General features: G+C 41.8%; 2 protein-coding genes and 1 long non-coding RNA gene across 6 annotated transcripts in view; 2 read left to right on the top strand and 1 right to left on the bottom strand.

Annotated features, from left to right (window-relative positions):
* Positions 1-2,200: 2,200 nt before the first annotated feature.
* Positions 2,201-25,633, bottom strand: part of LOC148113422 (uncharacterized) — a 112,119-nt gene continuing 88,686 nt past the window's right edge. For 2 of the 3 annotated variants that reach the window (XR_015728221.1, XR_015728222.1), the window contains exons 3-5: positions 3,150-3,349; positions 2,641-2,783; positions 2,201-2,555 (exon numbers count right to left, since the gene is read on the bottom strand). Coding sequence is in view for 1 of the 3 variants with exons in the window: in XM_087871293.1 (XP_087727419.1) it covers positions 2,245-2,555; positions 2,641-2,783 (454 nt within the window). In the remaining 2 variants the exon portion in view is untranslated. The remainder of the gene's footprint in view (positions 2,556-2,640; positions 2,784-3,149; positions 3,350-25,633) is intronic. The other variant, XM_087871293.1, reaches the window with a different exon arrangement.
* On the top strand, positions 5,533-14,063 carry LOC148113423 (uncharacterized). The gene is made up of 2 exons (XR_015728224.1): positions 5,533-5,767; positions 11,063-14,063. It is a non-coding gene; the product is annotated as an uncharacterized LOC148113423 (long non-coding RNA).
* On the top strand, positions 14,506-24,483 carry XK (X-linked Kx blood group antigen, Kell and VPS13A binding protein). Of its 2 annotated transcripts, none has more exons than XM_034423799.2 (3): positions 14,506-14,996; positions 19,651-19,913; positions 21,757-24,483. In XM_034423799.2, exons 1-3 carry the CDS (start codon positions 14,752-14,754, stop codon positions 22,584-22,586), a joined length of 1,338 nt encoding a protein of 445 aa, XP_034279690.1. In that variant the 5' UTR covers positions 14,506-14,751; the 3' UTR covers positions 22,587-24,483. The 2 variants fall into 2 exon arrangements, with proteins under 2 accessions (XP_034279690.1, XP_087727418.1); XM_087871292.1 differs by having other exon boundaries at positions 14,594-14,955.

Here is a 25,633-nt window from a genome sequence, read left to right as displayed (position 1 = left end):
TTATCAGATAAAGGAGAGGCCCAGGCATATCTGCAAGATAAAATCGCTCAGATCCGGACTGGGCTGGACTCTGACTGGGCAGAATCCACTGAGGAGACTGGGGCTTGTCTTGGCGGGGACATCTGGGTTGAGTTTGAGCCTGTTTCATTGGATGAAGTGGACAGGATGATGGGTCGGCTGGGGACCTCCACGTGTTTATTGAACCCGTGTCCCTCCTGGCTTGTTTCGGCAGCCAGGGAGGTGACTGGAGACTGGATCCAGGCTGTTGTCAACGCTTCGCTGAGGGAGGGGGTCTTCCCCCCTGCACTCAAAGCGGCGGTGGTTCGCCCCCTCTTCAAGATGCCCAACCTGGACCCTGACTCCCTTAATAACTACTGTCCAGTCTCCAACCTCCGCTTTTTAGCGAAGGTTGTCGAGTCCGTGGTGGCACAGCAATTCCCTCAATTCCTGGAGGAAACTGACTACCTGGATCCTTACCAACCTGGTTTCAGGCGTGGTCACAGCATGGAAATGGCATTGGTCGCCCTAGTGAATGATCTCTGACGGGCCCGTGATGGGGGTTGTTCCTCCATCCTGGTCCTTCTTGACATCTCAGCGGCTTTCGATACCATCAACCATGGTATCCTACTGCAGTGACTCGGGAGGTTGGGGATAGTAGGCACTGTTCTGCAGTGGTTCTCCTCCTATCTCTCGGGCCGCTTGTAGTTTGTATTGGCGGGGGCTCAGAGATCCTCCCAGAGGCCCCTCACTTGTGGGGTGCCTCAGGGATTGGTTCTCTCCCCCCTGCTCTTTAATATCTATATGAAGCCGCTGGGTGAGATCATTTGTGGTTTGGGGGTGAGGTATCACCAATATGCAGATGATACCCAGCTTTATATCTCCACCCCGGATCACCCTAGGGATGCCCTTTCTGTGATGTCCCGTTGCCTGGAGGCGGTGCAGGCTTGGATGGGTAGGAACAGACTCAGACTCAACCCATCCAAGACTGAGTGGCTGTGGATGCCAGCATCTTGGGATCTAGAGGTACCATCTTTAGTGATAGGAGGGGAGACTCTTACCCCCTCTGCCAGGGTTCGCAATCTGGGTGTCCTCCTGGATTCTCGGCTGTCCATGGATGACCATCTGATGGCCGTAACCAGGGGGGCCTTCACACAAGTACGTCTTGTGCGCCAGTTGCTCCCTTTCCTAGACCGAGATGCCCTCGCCACGGTCACCCATGCCCTTGTTACTTCTCAGTTGGATTACTGCAACACCCTCTACATGGGGCTGCCCTTGGGATGCATCTGGAGGCTCCAGCTGGTCCAGAATGTGGCTGCGCGGGTAGTTACAGGAGTTCGTTACTCACGTGCAACACCTCTCCTGCGTGAGCTGCACTGACTGCCGGTTGCTCTCCGGGTCCGTTTCAAGGTACTGGTGCTTACCTATAAAGCCCTACATGGCTTAGGCCTGGGGTACTTGCAGAACCATCTTCTGCCTTCCTCCCACCATCCCGTGCGCTCCCACAGAGCAGGCCTCCTCAGGGTGCCGTCAGCCAAACAATGTTGACTGGCGGCCCCCAGGGGGAGAGCATTCTCTGTCAGAGCGCCGACCCTCTGGAATGATTTGCCCACCGAGCTCAGGATAGCCCCGGACCTCCCCTCCTTTCACCGCAAACTGAAGACGTGGCTCTTCCGTCAAATAACTTGATTTACTAGGGGTTGCACAAACTGTAATAATTTTAGATATGGTTTTTAAGGGGTTTTTAACTTATTTTGTTATTTTGTGATTTGTATTATTGATTGTTGTTGTAAGCTGCCCTGAGTCCTTCAGGAGAATGGTGGCATATAAATCGCAAAAATAAATAAATAAATAAATAAATATTTAGATAACACATCGATAACTGCTAAGATGTACTTTTTTCCATTGTTCTCCTTAGAAAATTTGGAGACATCTATGAGGTCAGCCTGCCATTGATGATCTAAGCCAGGCACTACTGTTTTATTTCTAGGAAAATTAATTCTTGCAGGCTTATGAAGCATATAAGCATCTTGCTCTGACAGCCACATCTTGACTTGGTTCATGGTCAGGTTTTTATCATGTTTTCTAGCTTCCTGAAAAAGTGTATCCACACCTCCATAACTCCCTACACATCCTGGTGTAAAATAAATTTGGCTTAGAAGCTTTTCATGCATCATTATATTGAAAGATCACTGACAAATAGTCAAGCTTTGACGTTAACATGTTCTTTTATTGGTTATACAGAGTTCAGAGGGACATGGCTCCACCATCAGAAAAATATCCCTCATCACCACTATTAGAATCAGAAGATAAAGGTCCATAACACGCTATTTTACAATATGTTGACCCGCCTGTACCCCACAAATCATGTCCACAGTCACAAGCAAACCAGTCTTTACACAAATTGCAGCTCTTTAACTCACAGGGTAGATAGCATGGTCTCTGGGATAGCTCAGAATCCCGGTTATAGTCTAGATCAGAAAAATCTGCAGAAGCTTTGTGACCACGGCAATTACCATAAGAATATAAAAGCAGGATGTCTTGAAGTGATTCAGAGTCTGCAAAATAGAAAGCACAGCCTGTTAGTGTGCTATCCGCTCCAGCAGCATTAACATTATTATAAATAAAAACATATTTACTTACCATTGCTGGGAGATAATGTAGCATCATTCATCATTTCACAGGCTGTCTGGTAAGTACTCTGCACCTCATCATTAAAGTTAAAACACACCATGCTGCAGCCGTGCAAAACAGGTCTGAATAAAAAACTTTCTTTATCATAACCCCTGCAACAGAGTGTAGGAAGTTAGCACTCACCCCTCTCCTAGAAAAATGAAATATTTTAGGATATACTAAAAGAACAGAATATTTTCCCTAAAAGAGAAGTAGAAACTCAGAGAAGCAGAAACTCAGCCTCCCACCTTTATTAATGGGCCAGAGGCAGAAACTTAATCCTTTGTCAAAGGACCATCTGTAACACAATAGGACCCATCTAGGACAGAAAATCACCACATGGCACCTGGGAAGATTACATCAGCTAGCAAGGCTAACTAAGACCCCCCACCCCTTGGGAGTCTGACAACCAATCAGGATACTCTTTCAGGGCCCCAGGAAGTTCAAAGCCAGAGAGAGCATAAAACCGGGGGACTCACTGCGTCTCGCCCCTTTTCTGTTCAGGAACTCAAGCCATGTGATCCTGTCCACCATTAAACCATCTTTCCAAGCAGTCTCCATGTTTCCAGTGTCTTTGTCCCCACTTGGAGCTGAACCCAGAAGGATATTTCTTCCAACAAGAAACTCTTGCATTCTGCCGGCTGGAGCCTTGTGTCAGAGCATGCGACGCTAGCTTTTCCTGTTGTTTTTAAAAACATCTTTGGAATCAGAGGTTGCCATCTGTTCTGTCCCCAACCCCACGCACACACACCAACAGATGTTCAGGAGTTAAAGACCAAACCAGCCGGCAAAATCCTTTTCCTTATGATAACAGAACTTGGCAACAACCTAGTGGCAGCCTGCCAAGAGTTTATTATTTACGAAGAGGAGAGATAACTTCTCCCCACTTCTGATACATCAAAGGAAAGCAGCTCAATAATTACAATCAAGTCCAGAGATAATCCAGTCTTAAAGCAAAAGTCCGGCAATGCAAAATGGCATGGAAGCTTTCAGCTTTGTTCGTCACAAGGTTTGACTGGCCACCACGCTCCCTTTTATATCCTGTGGGGTGTGGTCCAGTGACTCAGCCTAATCTCGGGCACACCCTTTCTTCTGTTGCACGTGCTTATCTCTGCGACGCTGGCGTGGGTCCAGCCAAGACTCATTACCCTCATCACTGTCCATCTGTGGCTGCGTGGACATGCTTGGCCCTGGCCCTATCTCTTGCCCTTCGGCGGACACCGAAGGCATTGCCAGAGAGGAGGGTCCTGGAAAGGGAGGCTTTGCCAACTCCTCCCCTTCACTCTCGGAGTCCTTTCCTGACGATGACACAGGCTCTGGTAACAGAGCCACAACACCATCTTTAAAAGACTGTTGGAATTAAACCTGCCTGCACAAACTCCCCAGCCCTTGCAATGAGACATCCTTGAGCCTTGTGCATGCCCAGAATCAAGGAGTTATGACATTCCCGGGCATGTCCCGAACAAGTCTTAACCCTACTTGCCGCCTGGCTGCTTGCCTCTTGTGAGCATTTTAATTCCTGTTAATATTCCTTGTCTTTTGCTGTAGGGGGCAGAATAAATTTTATTAAGGCCGTGGTTCAAACGGTTACATGTACATGAGGATTTGAGGGGGGCACTTGGCAAAATATGTGTCTTTGGATTTTTACAAAGGTAAAAACCAGCTGTGGGTTTTAAAAGTTTTTTTTTTCCCCTGCATTCGAGGAAATGATTTTAAAACCACCTAGAAATAAATACCTTTTAGAAAAAATGGGGGTTAAATGCAGGCCCTGGCTGCCTTTTAGGGGCTCATTTTTTCTCAGTTTTTGAGACACAGATTTTTAAAACTCCACAAAAATTAAAAGCATCATTAGGCTAGAATGATTAGAAATAAAAAGCCCTTTTTTAATTTCACACCCCCGCCTCCAAAGTAGGGTATGTTTCCCAAAAACACAGGCCTCTGTTAATTATTCACTTTACTTAGCTATTTATTTGTTTGTTTGTTTGTTTGTTTGGTTGGTTGGTTTTGAATGTCCATAGAATTAGTCTAGGGTTAAGCTAATCATGTCCCCAGAGGCTTGACTGCACCACATGAGGTGGTGCACATCACATTCGGGGAGGAGGGGTATGTACATCATATCCGGACGGTGGGGGCTGAGCACATCACTTCCATTTAGGGGCATGATCTGGTGACATAATCATCACGTGGGTTTTTTTACTTTGATGACATCACTGATCAAAAGTACTGATAATTTTCATTAAAATTTGGTATACTCTATATCTATTGCTAACCCAATCTTAGTACATAGTTGTAGACTTTTACCACCATGATATGGTGGAACAGGTAACAAATAAAATAAAATAAAATAAATAAAAACACGAATCCAGTTAGATAGTCACTGAAGGGCCCCTCTTTGTTCTTAATATTGTAAGAGAGAAATTGCTTGCAATTATATTCAGAACACAGGATGCTCACTTCAAGGCCTCTCAGTTGTCACAGATAAGAACAGTCTACGTGATTTACACCTTGAGGTTAAAGTGACAGGGATGTCCACTTTGTTATTTCAACAAAAGATAACAGATATGCTTCAGTAATCTACAAAAAGAATTATGACTGTTTTGCAAAGAAATTCTGTAATGTCAATTAAAATTGATAAATATATAGGACCATATGAACTGCTAACTTCAAAGGATCTTTTGTTTGAAACTGTATAAAAATGGAGTCTCAGGATCATAACGGGGTTCAGATCTTGAGGTATCAATACCTATCTGATGCTTTTATTGCAATAAAATAATTAAACTGATTCTGTCTGCCCTAATTGGGATGTTTTCTTAATTCCTCATCTCCACAAAACATCTCTACAACAAAATTGGCACCCCAGATGGGACTTTGAGAAGCAGAGATTTTTTCCTTCCTAGGCGATCTGCCCCAGCGGGACCGGCCTTTTTGCATCGAAGAAATCAACAGCTGGCACAAGACTCCTTTGAAAGTCTCTAGAATTCTTCGTTGGGAGACGGCCGTATGCTCGCTGGCGAAGCAGCTTCAGCCAAGGACCCACAAGAGGGCAGACAAGACCCAGTAACTCCGCAGACGGCCGAAAGAAGACAGCATCTGCCAGGCAAGTAAATCATTTAAACGGGGAAAGATAGGTCTGTCTATTTTTGAGACAGAAAAGGGGATCTGATCAATCTCCTGAGAGGGGGAAACGGCGTTTTCCAACCCTCTAGATTAGGCTGTGAAGGGAGGTTAAACCAACGCAGTTTCTGCAGGTGGCTGTGAGTGTCCAGGGCCTCAGATCGTTGGTAGTGTATTAGAATGGGTGGGAAAAACAGTGTCCAGCGGACACCGTTACAAGGCATGCTAGCCCACTTTCAAACCGCTTTTTCTGAAACTTACGGAGGTCCTCCATGCAACCCTGACAAGTTACAGCACCTTTGCACCAACGTTTGGACAACTTTAGGTGTAAAATGGCCAGCAGGGGGCTCGCTCGATCCAATAATAATTTCAAAGGTGCATAAAATTATAACACAGAAAGGATTTTGGGAGCAGTTTCCGTACATTGATCAATGGCAGCTTACTCAAATGGCAAACCCCGAATGGCTTAAAAAGTATCAGTCGGAATGTGTGCGTGTGTGTGTGATGGCAGAACAGAATAGGAAAACTAAACAGGGAGCTAAAACTAAGATTTTCAGTCAGGAAGAGGAGGAAGAGACAAACCGCCCCCCTCCCTATGCCCCCCTTCCTGCAGCACCAAAACAAAACATTCATTCAGCGCAGCCTGCCAACATTCCACCTCGGAGACCTAATTTACAAGTCAAAAGAGAAGTTAAGAGTGAAGGAGAACAAGAGGAGACAGAAAACCCTGTTAGTTCCCGGACCAGATCTCAGACAAGTCTTAAAAAGGTAGCAATTGTAGCTCCTTTAAGGGAGATACTGGATCATGGACAGGACCCACAAGGTCAGCCTGTGATTAGGTCCCTGTTACAATATCAGCCCTTCACAACAACGGATCTCTTAAATTGGAAGCATCAATATGGTCCATTTAGCAAAAGACCCTTTGATCTTGTTGACCTTTTCAACACTCTTATGCAAACTCACCGACCCACGTGGGGAGATATCCAATTGCTGTTAAATACATTGCTTTCTATGGAAGACAGAGAGAAATTCAAACTTGCTAAAGGAAAAGTATTAAACCGCATGTTTCCTGATGCTAATCAAGCGGCCGCGAAGATAGCAGCTGCCGCAGAAATAGACCCCAACTGGGATAATAACCATCCCCCACATCAAACGCTGCTAAATAACTACCGCCTCTTATGTGTAGAAAGTTTGAGAGAGGCTGCAAAAGGTCCTGTTAATTATGCAAAGACCGCCACTGTTTTGCAGGAAAAAGATGAATCCCCGGAAGCATTTTTAACTCGTTTGATTGAATCTTATAAAACTCATACAGGCATAAATGTTGAGGATCCTGCAAACAGATTTATGTTGAATGAGAGGTTTATTAGCCAGAGCGCTCCTGATATCAGACGTAAACTTCAGAAGCTAGAGGGCGCTCTTGGCAAGAACACGTCTGAATTGTTAGAAGTTGCTAAGAAGGTTTATCTGAACAGAGAAAAAGAGGAAGAGAAAAGGCAAGTTGCTAAGGACAGAAAGCAGACGGAGATGTTAGCTTTGGCGCTGGGTGGGGTCGTTTTAGGACCTACTCAGTGCGCATTTTGTGGAGAAAATGGTCATTGGAAGAAAGAATGTCCCCGTAGAAGAATGGAACCCAGAGAAGTATCCTACGGGCGTGGATTTCAGATGGTGAGAGGAGGTTATAGAGGAGGATTTAACGGAAGGTCTGTGAGAGGGAATATGAGAGGAGTTTTCAGAGGAAGAAGAGGAAATGAGAGGCAATTTATCTCACCCAGCCAGTCAACCCAGAATCCAGAAGTTATCGGCTTAGCTGATATGGACTGGGACGATTGAAGCTGCCTCTGCTCCGTGGCTTCACCCCACCCCCCGGAGCCCTTGATGGATTTATGGGTGGGAAAATATCACGTACGCATGCTGGTTGATACCGGAGCCAGTCGATCAGTAATTAACACACAAGTGGCTCCTTTGTCAGCTAAGAAGATTAGAGTCCAAGGCGTTTCTGGCGATGCAGTTACACACAGTCTCCTGAAACCAGTTAAATGCAAAGTTGGAAACGGCTTAGTAGAGCATCAATTTTTGTACATGCCTAATTGCCCAGTTCCACTGATAGGCAGAGATTTGCTTTCTAAACTACAAGCCACTATCTCTTTCAATAATAATGGACAATACTTAACAGTAACACACCCAGTGGAAGAAACGTGGCGATTAATGCTAATGCAAGACACACTCATTGAAAGCAATTGGGAGAAATTCAATGTTCCTACCTTATGGGCAGAAGACAATCCCCCTGGGCTTGCTATATTTGCATCTCCAGTTGAAGTCAAGCTGAAACCAGGATGCCAGCCCATTAGAATACCCCAGTATCACATTCCACAGGATGCAGCTACAGCCATCCAAGTCTTAATTGACAAATTCTTAGCTGCAGGCATATTAAGGGAAACTAAATCCCCATGGAACACTGCAATATTACCCATAAAAAAACCAGATGGCGGGTTTAGGCCTGCACAGGATCTAAGACCCATCAATAATAGGACTGTAACACTTCATACAATTATGTCTAATCCATATATTTTGCTTGGAACTATCCCTCCTTCAGCAACATGGTTTTCAGTCATAGACTTGAAGGATGCTTTTTTCACAATTCCCTTACATCCTGATAGCCAGGATTTATTTGCCTTTGAGTGGAAAGACCCTAACTCACGTCGCCATTCTCAATATACATGGACTAGGTTGCCTCAAGGTTTTAAAAATTCTCCAACTCTTTTTGGTCAAGCCCTTGCTTTGGACTTACAACACTTTCAGCCAATTCAGGAAGGTGATTGTCTCCTTCAATATGTAGATGATGTCTTAGTGACAGGAACCACACAGGAGAATTGTTTTAAAAATACCCAAATGCTTCTGGAATTACTGAGAGACTGTGGTTACAGGGCTTCCAGAAAGAAGGCGCAATTAGTTAAAAAGGAAGTTACATATTTGGGATATAATTTGTCTCAAGGCCAAAGAAACTTGGGCTTACCTAGAAAACAGGCAATTTTGCAGCTGCCCCCACCTAAAACCCGAAAGGAATTGAGAGGCATTTTGGGAGTCATGGGCTTTTGCCGTTTATGGGTCCCTAATTTTGCTCTCCTGGCCAAGCCTTTGTATTCATCGACTCGAGGCGCTGAAAACGATCCTTTTGAATGGGGCAAAGAGCAAATAAATTCCTTTGAGCAATTAAAGACACTTCTCACTTCCTGCCCTGCTCTCGGCTTGCCAGATCTCACTAAGCCCTTTCGTCTCTATGTAGACGTCCGTCATAATGTGGCTTTAGGGGTGTTGACACAACAGCACGGGTCATGGCAACGGCCTGTAGCTTACTTATCTAAACAACTTGACGCCCCGGCCCAGGGATGGCCGCACTGTCTTAAAATGCTAGCTGCTGTCTCAGAACTTGTGAAAGATACAAACAAACTGACTTTTACTTCAGACGTAGCAGTTTATACATCACATGCTCTGCAAACTATTTTAGAACATAAAGGACATTTGTGGTTGAGTAACCAACGGCTGCATACATATCAAGCACTCTTGCTAGACAATCCTCAAATTACTCTTCATCAATGTGCGACCATTAACCCAGCTACCCTCATGCCAATACCAGATGCATCTCTCCCACTGCATGACTGTTTATATGTTTTAGATCATCAATATTCCTGCAGACCAGATTTAACTGACACCCCTCTTTTACATGCTCAGCTCACTTGGTTTACGGATGGATCCAGTTTTGTAGAACACGGGACTAGATATGCAGGCTATGCAATTGTTAGTATACAAGGGGTCATTGAAAGTTCGTCCCTTCCTGTGGGCACCAGCGCACAAGCAGCAGAATTATGGGCTCTTATCCGTGCATTGGAATTAGCCTCAGGCAAAACTCTTAACGTCTACACTGACAGTAAATATGCCTTTTTGACTATTCAAGCACATGCTGCTATTTATAAAGAAAGGGGCTTCACTGATTCTTCAGGCAAATTAATACAACATGCCTCTTTAATCAAAAGGTTGATCAAAGCTGCAAAGTTTCCCAAGTCTTTAGCTGTTATCCATTGCCCGGGTCATCAGAAAACAGACACCCTCATTGCCCAAGGCAATAGATTTGCTGATAAGGAAGCTAAACTCGCAGCACATCAGCCTATAGATAAAACAAATTCTCATCTCTATTTGGCACATGAAATTGCATCATACATTGAGAAATCCCATCCAACCTATACTCCTGTGGAAAGGGAAAAAGCTATTGGGGATCTCAAAGCCACTCTTGTGAGAGGATGGTACACACTTCCAGACAATCGCCCAGTGATACCAGTTTCCCTTGCGTGGCCCCTAGTAATGGAAGCACATCAAACATCACACATCGGCAAAACAGCTTTGGCTCAGCAATTACAGGCTGCTTTTTACATTCCTAATTTGCAGAGCCTGGTGGCCAAGGTCACTTCTCAGTGTTCCACTTGTGCTCAAGTAAATGCCAGGCAAGGACCACGTTTACCTGAAGGACAACAGCCCATCTCTTACTTGCCAATGGACTATTTAGTAGTGGATTTCACTGATATGCCCAGATGCAATGGTTATAAAGCTTTGCTCACTTTTATTGACACGTATTCTGGTTGGCTGGAAGCCTTCCCTACTCGAAATAAGTTAGCTATACAAGTTGCACGCTTTCTTTTAAAGGAAATAATTCCAAGATTTGGCTGCCCATCCCACATCAGTTCTGATAATGGCCCTGAAATTGTACAACGTATAAATCGCCACTTAGCTGAAGCAGCAGGTGTAAAGTGGAGATATCATTGTTCTTTTCGTCCTCAATCAGCTGCGAAAATTGAGAGAGCTCATCGCTCATTGAAAGCAATCATTACCAAGTTGTGCCTAGAAACACATTTGCCATGGCTTCAAGTCTTTCCTATGGCCTTGTACATTTTTAGAACTACCCCACGAACCAAATACCAGTTGTCTCCTTTTGAACTTTTATATGGAAGACCCCCGGCTTTGTTCAAACACCATTTTCAAGGTTGGCCTGACTTAGCTCAGAAAGGGGGAGTGGAAGCCAAGAAATTACTTTTGCAGTTACAACAACATAACAATCATGTTAACCAATTAAGGCATTATATGCAGGAGTGCAGACCACCCCCTATTACAACAGCAGGTCATAATTACAAGCCAGGTGATAGAGTGTGGGTAAAACATTGGAAAGATGAACCTTTAAAGCCTAGATGGAAAGGACCGTATACTGTTGTGATGTGTTCACCTCTTGCAGTTAAAACGCTAGAAGGCAAATCCTGGATCCATTGGACGAGGCTGAAACCGGCGAACCAGGCTGATCCAGTGACGTACGAGGTGATACAGACGGAGAAACCCCTAGTGCTGAGATTTAAGAGGAAGAACACGCCCTGCTGAACCCTACCGGCAACAGGCTCTTTACGCACGATGGTGACCGCCAGCCCTGTTGAATCACTCCGGAAGCTGATTCTCTACGCACGGCGGAAGATTCATCAGGAGGACAACGACCTTCACAGTGCACATATACATTCTCTTAGCTTTCATATAACTCTTTCATACATATGCTAATGTCACTAGAAGTTTGGGAATACATTTTGTGGGTATTTGTTTTTCTAATCTTACTAGTAATTTTGTTTTACATATATAAGGAACGTTTTTGTGGTAAACCTAGGATTTTTCTTGCTACTGCTATATCCCAAACCACACGCACCACTAACTCTCTCCCTGACCCTGACGTTGTGAGCTACACACCACAGTGATTATGTTTTGCTTATGGCTTTGTACATTATTTGCTCTTGCATTCTCAAGTAACCATGTAGGGAACATTGATTCCCTAGATGACTACACTTTAGGTCAAGTTCATTCACGCCAAAAACGCATTGTATATGCACGAGGTCGTTACCTTAGACCTAAGACAACTCCACCACCTAAGGTTCCTATCTTGACATACCCAGCTGAGGGGGGAGTAGATAAGGAAAATGGGCCTTTGCAACAATTACATAGAGGAGATTATATATCACGAATTCTGGAATTAAGTCAAGATCTTGTTAATCAGTATAACCCTACCCTAGGTCAGAAATGCTGGTTATGTCTATCCGCTGACCCTACATCTTATCATGCTATTCCTGTAAAATCACACCTTTGGGTCAAAACAAAGGCTACAATTCTCCTTGAAAGGGATAGTAAAGATAAAGTACCTGTCTCACCAATACAAGGAGATTTTTATGAAGCATTCAAACGATTGGGAAAAAGTCGTCTTCCTATCACAGGCCCAATTGCTACAGGTGTAGACCTCATAGGAACACCTTCTTTGTGTGTAAAGAGACATCAGAAACGTGGAAGGCCTGTAGGATCCCTGACAGACGAACAATGTCAGTCAATAATATATTTTGGCCCTAAAATAAACCTGGTGGACATAAAATTAACAAAGGGAATTTTTCCCTCTGCTTACCGCAAATTTCAACAAAGGGTTACTTTCACAGCTCCACCTGAACTGAACTTTAGGAAAGAAAAGTGGGGTGGAGGGAATCTGTCTTTTGAAAGCTGTCCAAGACCATTTCGACCTCCAAGATTTCCCCTTTGGTTCAACTTACAATCCAAATCAGGTTTATGTATCCTTTTTCCACCTGGAAATACTACCTCTCGATATGTTTTTGAAGGTCCAATTCTCAGAGATAAGCAGAAGGACCCTTCACTAGAAATCCCATTACAACCTTTAGCAGGGATGTTTGTAGCAGGTACTCTAGGTGTTTGGACTAATGAAAACAACCGAAGAATCCATGCCTTTTCCATGAACATCGGAATATGCGTGGAAGAAAAAGGAGTGTTTTTTCTGTGTGGAACTAATGCATATTTGTGCATACCAACAAACTGGACTGGAACTTGTACATTGGCCCACCTTTTTCCTAAAATAGGTGTGGTCAGTGCAGAGCATGCTATTCCTGTTCCCCTTTTGGGACATGTCCAGAAGAGGGTCCCTATACTTATCCCACTGTTAGTGCTTATAGGCATGGGTACAGCTGTTGGGACAGGTATAGCAGGAATTACACACTCAGTAATTCAATTCAGACAAATCTCAGAAGAGTTACAAGGAAGTTTGAATCGGATCGCTGGTACTTTGATAGAGGTCCAAAATCAAATAGACTCCTTGGCAGCAGTGGTGTTACAAAACCGACGTGCCTTAGACCTCCTGACAGCAGAAAAAGGAGGAACATGTATATTTTTAGGTGAAGATTGTTGTTTCTATATGAACAAATCAGGTGTGGTCAGAGAAGGTGCTCGGGAGTTACAGGATAGGGCTTCCAAGATAAGTCAGAGGTTACAAGCTTCTGACATGTGGTTTTCTTGGGTGCCTGGGTCCGGCTGGATTAAGCAAATGATATTTTTGTTCATATGTGCCATTGCTGGTTTAGCATTCATTCCATGTGTCATACCACTCCTCAGACAATTGTCCATAAAAGCAGTAAAGGAACTTAAAGTTGAAAGGGAACTAGCTCTGACAGAACAATTTCTTAATCAACTTGGTTCCTACCCTATGGAAGGACCTACAGATCCTGCTGTAGATCCATATGTGGAAATGGGACCAATGGAAAGATGGAGAGAATCTTCCTAAGACTTAGAAGAATGGAAACAATCATATATAATCTTTTATATGCCTTTAATTCTTATATTTTGTTAGCATTTTTATATCATAGAATTGTTTATTGGAACTTGTTATACTCAGTAGTTATACTTATAAGTAAGTTGTGAGAGTTTATGCTTAAGACAAACTCTCAGAGGGGGGAGTATGGTGGAACAGGTAACAAATAAAATAAAATAAAATAAATAAAAACACGAATCCAGTTAGATAGTCACTGAAGGGCCCCTCTTTGTTCTTAATATTGTAAGAGAGAAATTGCTTGCAATTATATTCAGAACACAGGATGCTCACTTCAAGGCCTCTCAGTTGTCACAGATAAGAACAGTCTACGTGATTTACACCTTGAGGTTAAAGTGACAGGGATGTCCACTTTGTTATTTCAACAAAAGATAACAGATATGCTTCAGTAATCTACAAAAAGAATTATGACTGTTTTGCAAAGAAATTCTGTAATGTCAATTAAAATTGATAAATGTATAGGACCATATGAACTGCTAACTTCAAAGGATCCTTTGTTTGAAACTGTATAAAAATGGAGTCTCAGGATCATAACGGGGTTCAGATCTTGAGGTATCAATACCTATCTGATCCTTTTATTGCAATAAAATAATTAAACTGATTCTGTCTGCCCTAATTGGGATGTTTTCTTAATTCCTCATCTCCACAAAACATCTCTACAACAATGAAACTGGGGGCAATTGTCACTGGGTGAATTTTGTCCATTGAGTATCTATGCCACAGCCTTTCTAAAAGCATTCTCCCTGATATCTGGGGATACAATATCCTAATTCATAATTGGTACCTAGACATTTGTGGAATATCTGGTTGGGCAAGGCTTTATTACTGTCTGCTGTTTGAGAAGGAGAGTAACACTCAGGGTAAAATCAAAAGGTTTCACCATTCAAGCCACCTCTTCCTTTCCCTGTATAACTAACATGGGGTATATCTGGGCTTGATTTGAGGTAGGGCCAAACTCCAGCATGTGGCAAAATACGTCTTTGTATCCAATGTAGAGAGATTTCACTGTTTCCAAATTCCGGGAGTTAAGCGACGAGTCGAACAGTGATCAGATGCCCGTCGCTCTCGGGGAGTGCTGCAAGCTGCTCAGTCCTGTCTCCTAGCGGCCATGCATTGCAAGCGCCCGTCGCTCCTCTCTTCGCCCAAGAAATTGAAGCGCCGTTGCAGAAGACGGAGATGGGCGTCAGGAGGCCTCCGCTGTGGGTCTCTCTGCCACGACATCCGCTTTCCCTTTCAGCCCCCTGAGCCGCCGGTTGGCCTGTTGGAAGGCAGGCCACAAAAAAGGAGCGATGAAATTCCCGGGCTCCGTCCTCCTCTCGCTATTCCTCTTCGTGGCAGAAACGGCGATCGCCTTGTACCTGAGCAGCACCTACCGCTCGGCGGGAGACCGCATTTGGCAGTCGCTGACGCTCCTCTTCGCTCTCTTGCCTTGCATCCTGGTCCAGTTCAGCCTCGTCTTCATCCACCGCGACCTCAGCCGGGACAGGCCGCTGGTATTGTTGCTTCACATTCTGCAGCTGGGACCCATTGTCAGGTGGGTGGGACGGTGGCTGCACGGAGGAGGAATGCCAAGGTTGGGCTCTCCTCCTGAGGGCTCTTCAAGATGAATGCGGTGCCCTTGTTCCCGAATGGCAGCAACCCATGACAATAAGCCGTCACACACTGCACAGAAGGATACAACCGTTTATGGGGTCCTGGCTGTATGACTCGGGATGAATCCATTGCTATAGGGAAGTGGGTGGTCCAACGCCTACAGTAAATAAAGAGCTTGGTCTTTGATACACCTGTAAAGCCTATTCTACTTTTAGCTGTCTGAGAATCTTTTTAAAAATCGTTAAAAATCAGATTCATATGGTGCTAATAAATCTTTCCTTTGAATGAACTAAAGGTCGATATTAGTGTTTCTCAGTATTGGCAGCTTCAAGTCTCTCTGGCAATGGGATGCACGAAGAGAAAAGATGATTTAACTTTTAGCTAATCATTGTTTCTTGTATGCGATAAATGCTTGGTCCTGAATGGCACCAGCCATGACAACACTTCATTGAATAGCATGATTCAATGCCATTCAATGAGCTCTGGGCCTTTAACTCACAATGCAAAATATTAAAATTCAAAATTATAATCTGTGTATCAGGATATTTTGATTTTTAAAAGAATCAAGAATTTTAAGCCTCTCTGGCACCAATATGGTCTGTAGTATATAAATATAGTCTGCATATATAAAATATAAATATAGAATATAGAATAGAATAGAGCTGGAAGAGATTTTGGAGGTCTTCTAGTCCAGCCCCCTGCTCAAGCAGGAGAACCTATACCAGTGATGGCAAACCTTTTCAGCACCGAGTGCCCAAACCAGAACGCACACGTGCACATGCATGCACATGTGTTGGAGTGCTGAAAACCCGAAGACCACGTGGTCTTCGGGTTTCCGGCATGCACATGCGCACTGGCTAGCTGGTCTTTGCACACGTCGGAGCACCGGAAACCCGAAGACCAGCTGGCCAGCACGCATGCATGCATCGGCACACGGGAAACCCAAAGACCATGTGCACTGGAAACCGGAAGACCAGGTGGCCAGCATGTGCATGCGCACTGGCCAGCTGGTCTTCAAGTTTCCCATGCTCTGGCACATGGGAAGACCAGCTGGCCAGCACGCATGTGTGTGCCGGAGACCAGAAGAGCAGCTGGCAACGGCATGCGGGCCTACAGAGGGGGGTCTGTGGGCCATCTCTGGCATACGTGCCATAGGTTCGCCATCATGGACCTATACAATCTCAGGCAAGTGACTATCCAGTCTCTTCTTAAAAACCTCCAGTGATGGAGCACCCACTATTTCTGAAGGCAAGCTGTTTCACTGGTTAATTGTCCTTACTGTTAGGAAGTTTCTCCTTAATTCCAAATTGTTTCTCTCTTTGGTCAGTTTCCAATCATTATTTCTTGTCATGACCTCTGGTGCTTTGGAGAATAATTTGACCCCGTTTTCTTTGTGGCAGCTCCTCAAATACTGAAATACTGCTATCATCTTACCCCTAATTCTTCTTTTCTTTAGACTAGCTAGACCCAAAATCTACAGCCGTTCTTCATATGGTTTAGTCTCTAGGCCTTTGATCATCTTAGTTGCTCTTTTCTGAACTTTTTCCAAAGTCTCAACATGTTTTTTGTAGTATGGTGACCAAAATTGGTTGCAGTATTCCAGGTGTGGTCTTACTAGGGTTTTGTAAAGTGGTACTAATACTTCACCTGATCTTGATTCTATGCCTCTGTTTATACAACCCAGGATTGTATTATCTTTTTTGTCTGCTGCTGCACATTGCTGGCTCATATTCAAATGATCATCCACTAGGACTCCAAGATCCCTCTCACAGTTACTGTTTTTGAGCCAGGTCTCACCTAATCTGTATTATACCTTTATTTATTTTATTTTATTTTTCCTGCCTAAATGTAAAGCTTTGCTTTTTTCCACATTAAAATTCATTTTGTTGGATAGGGCCCATTGTTCAAGATCTTTTTGGATCCTGAGTTTATCTTCTGGGGTGTTGGCTATTCCTGCCAGTTTAGTATCATCTGCAAATTTGATGAGTTCCCTTTCTATTCCCCATCTAAATCATTTATAAAGATAATTGAAGAGTACGGACCTAAGACAGAGCCTTGTGGTATCCCACTGCTTACTTCTTTCCATGTGGATGTAGTACCATTAAGGACTACTTGTTGAGTACGATTTGCCAACCAGTTACAAATCCATCTGGTGGTGGTGTTGTATATTCTACATTTTTCTAGCTTACCAAGAAGTAGATTGTGGTCTACTTTGTCAAATGCCTTACTGAAATCTAAGTATACTATGTTCACAGCATTTTGTTGGTCTACTAATTTAGTGACTTTATCAAAGAATGAAATAGGATTGGTTTAGCATCATCTGTTTTTAAATAATAATAATAATAATAATAATAATAATAATAATAATAATAATAATAATAATAATAATAATAATAATAATTTTATTTCTATACCGCCCTTCTCCCGAAGGACTCAGGGCGGTGTACAGCCTATTAAAAACACAAAAATATACAGACGTCAATTAAAAAAAAAGTTATAACTTTATTTGCTTATAGTTGTTCACAGATCTGTTTTTTTATTATCTTTTCCAGGATCTTCTCAGGTATTGATGTTAGACTAATTGGTCTGTAGCTTCCTGGATCTGGGTTGTTTGTTTTTTTTTCCTTTCTTGAAGATAGGAACCACATCAGCCCTTTTCCAATCCTCAGGTACTTCCCCTGTGCTCCAGGATTTTTGAAAGATTTGGTACAGTATTCTGAGATAACATTTGCCAGCTCCTTCAGAATCTGGGATGTATAAGCTGCAGGTCCTGGTGATTTATATTCATCAAGGTCAGATAGGTGTTCTCTTACTATTTTCTTGCTTATTTTCATTTTTATTTCTAGTTTGTCTTTTACAGCAGCTTTTTTGGTACATCAGGCTACAATTTCTTTTTGTGTGAAGACTGATGCAAAGAATGAGTTAAGCAGCTCTCTTTCTCCCTACTGCCTGTTACTTCCTTGCCATCTTCTCTCCTTAGTGGACCTACTGTTTCCTTGATTTTTTTCTTGTTATTAATATGTTGGAATAAACTTTTTAAAAATTATCTTTGACTTTTGTAGCAAGCCTTAGTTCATTCTGAGCCTTTGCTGACTTTGTCTTTGCATGTTCTGGCTATCTGCTGGTAATCAGCCTTAGTTATGTGTCCCTCTTTCTGTTTTCTATGCTTGTCTTTCAGTTTGTCAGAGAGATCAAATTGCAGCCATGATGGTTTCTTCTTGAATTTCTTGTTTTTCTTTTTGAGTGGTATTATGCTGGATTAGGTTTTTATGATTGCATTTCTCAGAGTTTCTCATTCTTCTTGAATTGTTTTCCCCTTTAGGATTTTCATCCATGGAATCTTTCATAGGATCTCTCTGAATTTGTTAAAATCGGCTCTTTTAAAGTTTAAGGTGCTGGTTGGATTATTTTCTATTGCTCGTGTTTGCATTATATTGGTTCAAAATGTAGCAGTTGCATGGTTTTGTGCAAGTCTAGATTAGCACACATCACCTCTCTTGTGGAAACTACATGATTGATGAATTGCTTCTGGATCCAATTCAAGGTGCTGGTTATCACATTTAAAGTCCTACATAGCTTGGGGCCAGGTTATTTGAAAGACCATGTTTCCCAATTATATCTATCCAGCCCACCAAATCAGGGAGGCAGGGTATGATATGGGTCCCTTAAATCAAGAAGGTCCACCTAGTGGGAACAACTAGGGGCCTTTTCTGTGGTGGCTCCCTATGTGCGGAACATCATCCCTACGGTGATAACACTAGCACCCATCTTCATATTCTTTCAAATGGCCCTGAAATCATAGTTTTGTCAGTGGGTCTGATGATTCAGGTTAATACGGAACCCATTGGATGGTGGGCTGTTTGTTGGCACCAGGGGCGAGGATGTCTATTGGATTTTGTTTGGGGGGGGGGTTATTCCTTTAACCTGCCTGGCATCACTGTCAGTGAGTTGGATGGCAATATAAAATTATTTAATAAATAAATCATACATAGTACATTGAGATATATGTAATATGGGTTTAAGGTTTTTTGCTGTCCTTGGGTCAACATCGTTACAAGTTTCCTACAGTCCCTACAAGTTTCTTGGTAACATTTTTTAGAAGGTGTTTCCTAGGGTCTCTTTCTAGGACCTTGAGAGACTGATTGACCAAACATTACCCAGCTGGCTTGTTCCAAAGGCAGGACTAGAACTCACAGTCTCCTGGTTTCTAGCCTGGTGCCTTAACCAGTATGCCAAAATGCTTCTCAAGATATGTGTTGGGCTATGTAAATTCATTAATGCTAAATGTGGATCATATTAGCATGTAACCAAATAGTAACATATCAAGAGAAGGAAGCTTTTCTCAAAATAATCTGTTTCCATGGGGATGTTTAGAATATTCTGGATATTCATATAAAATATTTAGTGCTATTACTTTGCTCTGTTATATAATCCATAATTTTAATAATTTTAAATGTGAGTTATCTGATTGATGTGTATACAGATTATCTCAGAGAGTGGCAGTGGGGTATAAATGTGCATGCAATCCATTAGACTTTTTAAATATGTGATAGAAATAGATAGCTGTGATGGTTTCTCTGGTTTGTTTCTTCCAGGTGCATGGAAGTTTTTTATATTTACTTTCATGCAGGTAGAGTGGAAGAGCCTTATGTCAGTATTACTAAGAAAAGACAGATGCCAAAAGATGGACATTCAGAAGAACTTGAGAAAGAAGTAGGCCAGGCAGAGGGGAAGCTGTTTACACACAGATCTGCATTTAGCCGAGCATCAGTGATTCAAGCTTTCCTAGGATCTGCACCTCAGCTAACACTTCAGCTTTACATCTGTGTCCTGCAACAAGAGATCACAGCAACTAGAAGTATGTACAACTGTGTTTTCTTTTTCTATTTATGTTTCAGTAAATGCTTTGAGAAGGGAATTATTTCTCTCTTTTTAGAAAGGTTCAGAAAAATGGTTAAAAGAGGTTATTGTGGTGGTATCACTAACTTGACATATGTTGTCAGAAACATTTTCAGGCAGTTGGTGTCATCATAATATTTACCAATGTTGTAGGTGCCAATGCTTTTAAAATAAATATTACATATTAAAATAAAGTAAAAATGGCTGCAATCTCAGATATTAGATTAGGCTACAATTTTAAATTATTTTCAAATAATTTTTTTTAAACCTGAGATTACCAATGGAGAGCATTGTACCAATCAAAGGTACCTCCAACAAAGATATTTGCAAGTAGTATGATCCATAGGGGCTACATTGTCTGTATTTGCATCAAGTGACAATTTGCTTGAACATGGTTTACTGAAAAAAAACACATTTGGTTAGATTTATTTCACACAATAAACAATAAACCGTTCTTTATAACCATAATGTCTGTATTCCCAGAACTCACTAAATGGAAGCCAAATAAATCACATTATTATCCTGTGGTAAGATGCGTGATCTTATAATACTGTATAGTGATATAGTTGAACAATATCTATATAAATATAATAGAATATATAGAAGAGAGTGGACAGCCATTTGTCTAAAATGGTATGGTAAAATTGGTCCCCTGCTCAAGGAGAGGGTTAGACTAGAAGACCCCCAAGTTCTCTTCCAACTTTGTTATTCTATGTTCTGTTTTATAACAGCTCCAAAAAAGGGCTGTGTGTAAAGGACCCTTGAATAATCCTCCTACCAGCCAGTTGTTATATGGCTATTTTCAAACACTATGCAATGCTCTTGGAAAGGAGTACTAAATCCATCTTCAAAAAGAGCCTAAATAACAGTTGATGGGCAGTGGGAATAGGCAGCCACTTTACCCTGCAGACATACTCAATCCCACTGCTGGTAGGTGTTAATCATGTTTCTATTAAGGAGCCCAAATAACAGGTGACTGATGGGGGAAAGACTTCACAATTAAGTGACAGAACAGCTTTACACACTTTGAGATCTGAAGCTCAAATCCATGGGCCTTTTGTAAAGAGGTTTGGAGGATTGCTGAGATGTGAGTATGATGTTTTTCTCAAGCCCTAAAGAGCTAAAATGTGAAGTGCTTGATTGATTTTTTCAACTTCCCTTTGTGTACAGAATAACTGGGTTTACATATTATGGTATGTCATAAAGCAGTGTGTTTTGTTTTGGCTTAGCACAATAGTACAGATTGTTCTTACTTAACAACCATAGTTAGGATCAGCAACTCAGTTGTTAAGCAAAGTGGTTGCTAAATGGAACTGCTTATGATCTTACCCAGCTTTTATTTATTTTAAAGACCTGGGAACTGTAACAGTGAGGATTGGTCATAAAGTTCCTTTTTTCATCACTGTTGTAACTCAGGGAACCTTGCACAGCTGATCGTTGTGGCTTATAAGCAGTAGTCTACTATATTCTTTCTGTTCAGTTAATAAATATGTTGATAATTAAGAAAGTTGTGCTTTTGTATAATGCATTAGCCAGTCATTCAGAAAAATAGTGTATGGTTGCTAGTATTATTTCACATAAGTTTTTGTGCTTATTTTTATAGCTTTTCTGGAAAAATATTTCCCAGCACTAGGAATAAGTATAAGAGAACTGGGAAAGTACTTTGCATAAGAAAAATAATATTTTAGTGCTCTGTATGGTTTTTAATTTCCAAATATAGTCTCATTCCTGCAGTTCGGACAGTGCTGTTTTTTTTTTAAAAAAAACAAAAAATTATTGTTTGTCGTATTTATTTTTCCAAGGTATCTTCATGGTCCTTTCCCTCCTGTCAATTGTGTATGGAGCACTGCGATGCAATATTCTAGCCATTAAGATCAAGTATGACGATTATGACATCAGTGTGAAACCTGCTGCCTACCTTTGCATTTTCCTCTGGAGGAGCTTTGAGATAGCAACAAGGGTGATAGTCCTTGTCCTCTTCAGTTCAGTTCTTCAGATCTGGATCCTGCCTGTGGTGCTGGTGAATTTTTTTGCTTTTTTTTTTAATCCTTGGATTCAGTTCTGGCAAAGCAAGTGTACTCTGCCAGAAAACATAGAGAAGGCCTTGAGCAAAGTAGGCACCACCATTGTCTTATGTCTCCTCACTTTCCTGTATGCCGGCATCAATATGTTTTGCTGGTCAGCGGTGCAGCTGAAGCTTAATGATTCTGATTTAATTGACAAATCGCCAAACTGGAGTAGACTGGCTTTGTACTATTTGCTGAGGTTTTTTGAGAATGCTTTTCTCTTAATAATGTGGTACACATACAAGACAGATGTCTACACATATGTATGTGCTCCAGTGCTGTTCTTACAACTACTGATTGGCTATTGCATAGCTGTCCTTTTTATGCTTGTGTTCTACCAGTTCTGTCATCCATGCAAGAAGCTTTTTTCTTCCAATATTTATGAAGGATTGGTAATATGCTTCAAGTCTTTTTGTTATGTCTGCAAACCTCTGACATCTGGCAACTTTGTAGAAAAGGAGAACTTAAAATCCCCAGAGAATACTGAAAATGATGCCCTGGCTAGTTACAAGGCAAATGAATCCAAAAATGGAAGCACTCAGCAGAGTGTGTCTTCTAATGCATAGAGTGTGTATCCGAGTTTCACAAGATCCTGTAAAGAATAGCACTTCAGACCTTCATTTGCTCATAAAACAGGTATAATAAATGGGATGTGTCAACATTATATCTTAGGCAATGTTTGTAGGTTTATCGTATGCAATGGGTTTGTACAAAGGTATTTTCTTTCAAAAGTCTTGTGCCTATTAAGATAGAAAGCATGTTTTCCTAGCAAGTTGTTGCAACTTTGGTTTGGTTATGCAGAAAGTGTGGATAATGATATGCCAATCAGTCTTAGTTACAGATTGTGACTATTGGGATTATGTAGTTCACTGAGCAATGTCCAGATGCCAAAGGATCAAAACTTTGCCCCAGTGGGCTTCTCCTAGCTCATGTAATATGATAATGCATTGACGAAGTAATTTACACCAGAAACATTCTAGGATTAAAAAGTGTGATAGAAAAGGAAGGAGCAGAACATCATGGACCTATTTGTTATATCAGGGACATTCCAAACAAATCTTATTTCATTTTGAAAAGTGGCTAAATTAGTAGACCAGAGAAATGCTGTGGACATATTATACTTGGATTTCAGTAAGGCATTTGACAAAGTAGACCACAATCTACTTTTTGGTCAGTTAAAAAATGTGAGATAAACAGCATCACCAACAGATGGATTTATAACTGGCTGACAAATGGGACTACATCTATATGGAACTATATCTATATGGAGGGAAATATGCAGTTCAGTGACCTGGGGTTCTGTCTTAGGCCCAGTAACGTTTAACATTTTCATAAATGATTTAGATGAGGGAATAGAAGGGGAACTGATCAAATTTGCCAAACTGGTAGGAGTAGCCAATGCACCAGAAGATAGGCTTAAGATCCAGAAGGATCTCAATAGACTTGAACACTGGGCCCTATCTAACAAAATGAAATTCAGTAGTGAAAAAAGTAACAATTTACATTTAAGCAAGAAAAACCAAATGCACAGGTATATATAATAGGTGGTACCTGGCTCAATAGAACTACTGTGAAAGGGATCTGGGAGTCCCAATGGACAACCACTTAAATATGAGCCAGCAGTGTGCTGCAGCTGCCAAAAAAGCCAATGCAGTCCTAGGCTGCATTAACAGAGGGGTAAAATTAACATCACATGAAGTGTTAGTACTGCTTTATAATGCCTTGATAAGACCACACTTGAAATACTGCATACAGTAATTGTTGCCAAAATATAAAAGAGGTGTTGGGAGTTGAGACTCTAGAAAGAGTGTAGAGAAGAACAACAAAGATGATTTGGGTTGGAGACTAAAACATATGAAGAACAATTGCAGGAATTGGGTATGTCTAATCTCATGAAAAGAAGACCCGGGATGACATGATAGCAGTGTTCTGATATTTGAGTGATTGCCACAAAAAAGACGAGAGTCAATCTGTTCTCTAAAACACCTAAAGACAAGGCAAGAGGCAATGGATGGAAACTAATCAAGGAGAAAACCAACTAAACAATTAACCAGTGGACTGTCTTGCCTCCAGAAGTTGTGAGTGCTCAATCATTGGAGGTTTTTAAAAAGAGATGGGACAACCATTTGTCTGAAATGGTATAGAGTCTCCAGCTTGAGCAAGGGACTGGACTAGAAGACCTCTAAGGTTCTTTCCACCTCTGTTATTCTGTTTTTCACCTACTATCAAGTTTATCTATGTAGCAAATGGCATCATTTTATCTGACTCTCAAAACTGTAACGGGTTTTTTTCTGAATCTAGAACTAAATATGGGGAAATTGCTGATATACTAAATTCATGAATTTGGAAATGCCCTGTTAAATTTTCTTTCAAAGCTGTTACAAAGCTGTTTATGTTGTAAAAAAAGTCCAGAAAACAACATAAAGACTTTATTTATAGTCCTCTCTTTATTGAGGTTCTTAATTGTGTTGATTGTGTTTCTGTTTTGTATGTTGCTATGAACTCTAATGGATAAGTATAGTTACAAATGCCATTTATGCATAGTAGCTAAGGAACTTTTAAATCATTGGAAGTGAAAGTATTAGCTGTATCTTAAAAATCAATTTTATGCCATTTTATAGAAATCAGTCCTTTATGTCAATACTTACATTTATTATTGTGCTGAAAACAGGTTTATTGGCTTGAATTGGTATTTTAAAATGAATTTAGGCTTCAAAATCCAGACCAGGATTTTCAAAGCAATTTTGAATGCTGGGCCTTGGCAAAATAGGAGAACAAAGAACAGTTACAAGTAGGTGTTGAACAAATCATGATCTTTGGTTGTTAATGTCATCATTACTCCTCGCTGTTAGAGATATTTTATCATGCATTTACTCAGAAAGATATTGTAAGGATCTGCCTCTCCTCTCCGTTCAAAAAAGTAAAGACTCTTGAAACTTCAGCATTTCAAAAGGAAACTTTTATTGAAAGAGAGCAATTGCAGGACAAAGGAAAGCAGGATCTAAAGTCCCCCTCAGGCAATACAGTTAGGATAAAATAGTTAGAAACCCCTCCCCTCAGTCTGAGGTTGAATGAGCCAATCCACAGGTGCAAAGTTGTTGTTAGAACATCTGGTCTGAGAAAGAGATAAGAAGTGATTCCCAGGCTCGGACTTCCTGTTGGTGCTTCGTGGCGAGAAGGTGGAAGGAGAGCGATCTCTGCTCTTCAACCCCGGATTTTTTTCATGCTTTGGGGACCCTTAGGGGCACAAGAGCCTGGAGGGCATTGCGAATTAGAGAGGGAATCTGGAGAGTGGCAAAGCGTGGGGCAAGTGCCTGCCGCTCAAACGGATGCCTCTGTTAACTCAGCGCGAAGACGTCTGTCATTTTGAAATGGCAGACTCGAGGCTGCGATAAACCAACAAAGAGCTGGGGGAGAGAAGAAGATCAGAGCAGATAGTGTTAGAAGTGGAGTTTTGCTGGAACATCGTAAAGACACAGGAGTTTGGAGAAGTGAGATCGGTCCTGTCAGAACAGAGGATTCCTGGAAGGAGACCGAGCAGCTATTGGGCGGAGGGAGAATGAATCAGCAGAATAATTTCAACTGACAGGATGACAGCAAAGAGAAACAACAC

Source organism: Pantherophis guttatus, chromosome 5 (assembly GCF_059756535.1).
Source record: "Pantherophis guttatus breed Tessera chromosome 5, ASM5975653v1, whole genome shotgun sequence".
NCBI classification, from domain to species: Eukaryota; Metazoa; Chordata; class Lepidosauria; order Squamata; family Colubridae; genus Pantherophis; species Pantherophis guttatus.
Note: the sequence above shows the minus strand (reverse complement) of the source record. Positions and strands in the feature narration are given on the sequence as shown.